Source organism: Chrysoperla carnea, chromosome 5 (genome assembly GCF_905475395.1).
Source record: "Chrysoperla carnea chromosome 5, inChrCarn1.1, whole genome shotgun sequence".
Classification (NCBI taxonomy): Eukaryota; Metazoa; Arthropoda; class Insecta; order Neuroptera; family Chrysopidae; genus Chrysoperla; species Chrysoperla carnea.
Window position 1 is genome coordinate 45,599,376 of NC_058341.1, and position 4,305 is coordinate 45,603,680.

Sequence of the window (4,305 nt, forward strand, 5' to 3'; positions counted from 1 at the left end):
TGGCAACTAATGTCAAAAGCTCAAAGTTTTTGAATTGAACTGCAAAAAAAGTCCGAAAATTTTTCGGATTTTCACGGATAACGCAGGTGGCACTATTTTTTTGCTTGCAAAACTTAGTTTCACGATCCCCTTAGGAGTCCAAATATCATAGCAAAAAAAGCAGCTTTACATCGCGTTTTGCGATTTTAATTGTTTTCTTTTTTTTTTTTTGTAAGATTTTACTGACGGAAGATGATGACACCATCTTGTTTTGGATCTTAATTTTGTCACGCTGCGATACATTTTCTGCTACAATCCTAGAAAGCCATACGTTAAAAAATAATTTAAATAAAATTGGAAATGAATTGTGTACGTTTTTTTAAAGCCTCCTCGTTCACAATTCGAAAAGCTTTTGTGTGACGTATTTAATGAGTGCTCTCTTAAAACCTAAAGATTCAATAATAGGTTATTGGTTAGGTTAGATTTTATTGGCTGTCCATGGACACACTTAGGCTATAGAGCCCATTGTGATACCAAATTTGTATTTTACCACCTTTCCGCTGATAATTCAGGGAAAGGTGAGTCAGGGGCTGAGTGCATTTTCTTCATGCATATACCATGCACTACACCAGTCCATCACAACTATTAATTCAATTAATTTTGTTGCGACGGCGGGAATCGAACCCACTACCCTAAGCATACCACGCACGGAATTGGTTACGCCCTAACCAACTAAGCTAATAGGGCGACAAAGATTCAATAATAACTTATCATCGAATTTTCGCGGAGACAATATTCGCATTGTAGCTTTCAAGCTGTATAAAATCGATCCATACGTTTGAGAGTTTCATCAAACTATTGTTAGAGTTAACGCAAATACTTAATTTTCCAAATCATTAAATTCACATGAATTCAACAGACAGACACTGTATATAAAAGAGTAGACTATATAGTTATTTCGCGCAGGATCAAATCTCTTGATATTGATTGTTGTACAGTCGTGAGACAAGGATAATAAAACAAGATGCTGTACAAATTTATCATAAATAAAATTTTGATAATGTTGTGACATTAACCGAATATACTTTTATAAAATATATTTATTGATTAAGCAATAATATAAAAAAATATGAAAATAAATATATAATTATATACAATTAAATTGTTAGTGAGTAGTTTATATTTAAAATACATGAAAAATTAAGTGTTTAAAAGATAGTGAAGTGAACAAATGTTTAGTCATAGGTGATACAGATTAGGAAAATACTGTGTTTTTAGGGTGGTTTACTATACTACAGACTATGATCGTGAATGCGCGAGCGTGAATGCGAACGTAGCCAACGATGTTTTCTCTCGATGTTGACTAATACGAAAATTATTATTATTATTCCAACTAGTGTTCAAGTGTTGAGTTTTCGAAAGTGTGAGAGTTTTAATTTTTAAAAAATTGATTATCGCGCGAAAATGTAATAAAAATTTTATAATAATTAATTTTTAATTTATATGTATTTAAATATTTAATTCAAAACAAATAACAAAAATTAAAAGTAAACATGTCTGACGCAAATAGTGACGGGAATTCAGTTATTGAAATAAATGTTGGGGGTGTATTTTATTCAGCATCAAAGGAAACATTAACGAAAGAAGCTGATTCACTATTAGGTGAAATATTTTCTGGACGACAACAAGTACCGCGTGATGCAAAAGGTCGATATTTCATTGATCGTGATGGAGTGTTATTTCGATATGTATTGGATTATCTACGAAATAAATCGTTAATACTTCCAGAAAGTTTTAAGGAAAAGGAACGATTACGTCAGGAAGCATTGTATTATAATTTACCACACATGGTTGAAGCAATAACAAATTATTCAGAAGGAGGTGGTACACCAGCGCGATCTAAAGGATGTATCACAGTTGGATATCGTGGCAGTTTTCAATTTGGACGTGATGGATTAGCTGATGTGAAATTTAGAAAAATCTCACGTATTTTAGTATGTGGTCGTGTCACATTATGTCGTGATGTGTTTGGGGAAACGTTAAATGAGTCACGTGACCCGGATCATGGATTAACTGAACGTTATACATCACGATTCTTTTTAAAACATTCATTTATTGAACAAGCATTTGATAATTTATTTGAACAAGGTTTTAAAATGGTTGGAAGTTGTGGATCTGGTACAGCGGGAAGTGCTGCTGAATTAAAACCGGGTGTTGATTCTGAAGAGAATCGTTGGAATCATTACAATGAATTTGTATTTGTTAGAGATTAAGGAAATTATATATCTATATTAAAAAGTAGACAGAAACCAAAAAACGGGACATACATAGGAATTTATGTAGAAAAAATATATATATATTATCAACAAACCATCTCAGTGGTGCAACAAGTATATTATTCGAAGTCGAAATAATAAAAGTCTTGTATATCGTCGTATTTTCCATATGTTGTAATAGATTGAAGATAAACTTGTTCCGTAAAAAAAAATGCCTACAATTTGTTCACATTATCTAAGTAGAATTACAACTATATAAACAACAGCATCTTCTACGAAATTCGCCAATCATTTCGGGTTGGTGACAACAACTAAATAAATTGTATTCAGAATTTAAAAGAAGGTAAAAAAACATAAATAATGTTACTAATTAAATGACGTATGTATTTTATTTTAAGTAATTAAAACATACTCAATAAAATTTAATGAATTTTCACTTAAGGAGGTCGTCCCGTTATAGCTCGGTAAAAGTAGTTGATATTAAAACGATTTTAAATGTATTGAAATAATTTTCAAACAGTAAAAAAAGAAGATAGGTATTTAATTAGCTTAAATCAAAATCTCGGTCACAATCGATATGCCTTGAATTAGACATTATTATATTTATACCTAAATAATATATGGTCGCGTAAAATTTTAAAGAGAAAAGTTCTAAGATGTTCCATAAAAAACGAGACTTTCATTAATTAATGTTTTTTATTTTCATAATTTCTCGATTAATGTTAATTGGAACTTTCATCAAAATCAATACTTTAGAAAATAAAATTTCCTACAATTTATCATCTGATTATTATACTATGTATGTGAAATATACCAGGGTACACTAAGTTTAGTCCCAAGTTTGTAACGCTTAAAAATATTGATACTGTGAACAAAATTTTGGTATAGGTCTTCATAAAATCGCCTAATTAGTCCATTTCCGGTTGTCCGTTTGTCTGTCGTCTATCCGTCTATCATCACGATTACTCAAAAGCGAAAAGAGATATCAAGCTGAAATTTATATATAGCGCGCATAGGACGTGAAGTCGAGTTCGTAAATGAGCAGCATAGGTCAATTGGGTCTTGGGTTCGTATGGCCCATCTTGTAAACCATTAGGGATAGAACAAGAGTTTAAATGTAAAAAATGTTTCTTATAAAAAAATTAACAACTTTTGTTTGAAACATTTTTTCGTAAACATCTCTGTTTAGCCGCGAGAGCGCAAACTATGCGCAAATTATATAGTATGTATTATACGGGTATATCAGTTATATATGTGTGACATGTATGTATGTATAATGTGACAGAGTAATCAACACTGTCTATACATGGTATTTCAACAATTAACTAAGTCAATTGTTTGTTTTCACTTGTTTTTTCCTACTTTTAGTAATTGAAGGATTAATCATATTTAAATAAACGATAAATATCTCACTAAATTTTAAAAAGTCACAGACTAAATGTCAGTTGATAAATTAAAGTAAAATTATATTTTCTATAATTTTGCTAATGAGAAAAATTTCATTTTTAGTTATATGTATTAATCACGAAATTTTCGAAATTAAAAACTATATTGAACGAAATCATATTTCGATAATGGTTCATCGGAATGAAATATTTCTCAGGATTTTTCTACTAATAATTTTACGCTTGAAATCACTGTATTGCCTGATTACGGTTATTAGGGGCACCATATTCGATCGATCATTTAAATGGAAAATTTGATAAACAAAATACAAAAATTACAATTTGTATACGGAAAAAAAAAAGCAAACGTTCAATCTATTGCAATTGGTTATTTTAAATTTATCAATATCAGCTTTTTGCTATTTTTAGATAAAAAGTACGCATTTCATGAATTTAATGTAAAAAGTAATTGGAATTTACGATCAACCAGGTGGAGGATCTTCTTAATTTTCAACATGAAAATTAAAAATAACATTCATTCTAATATTAGTTTATTTATTTATAACTTTTAAAATTATTCTTCAGGGCCACAATCAATCTTAAAATGATTTTAGAAAATACCAGACAATCAATATCAATAAAAAAAACTAAAAAAATTGCGTTCA

At 29.8% G+C, this 4,305-nt stretch overlaps 1 protein-coding gene across 1 annotated transcript; it reads left to right on the plus strand.

The window, feature by feature from the left end:
• The first annotated feature begins 1,496 nt into the window (after positions 1-1,496).
• On the plus strand, positions 1,497-2,594 carry LOC123300668 (BTB/POZ domain-containing protein KCTD16). Its single transcript, XM_044883276.1, has one exon. It carries the CDS (start codon positions 1,533-1,535, stop codon positions 2,250-2,252), a length of 720 nt encoding a protein of 239 aa, XP_044739211.1. The 5' UTR covers positions 1,497-1,532; the 3' UTR covers positions 2,253-2,594.
• Positions 2,595-4,305: the final 1,711 nt, after the last annotated feature.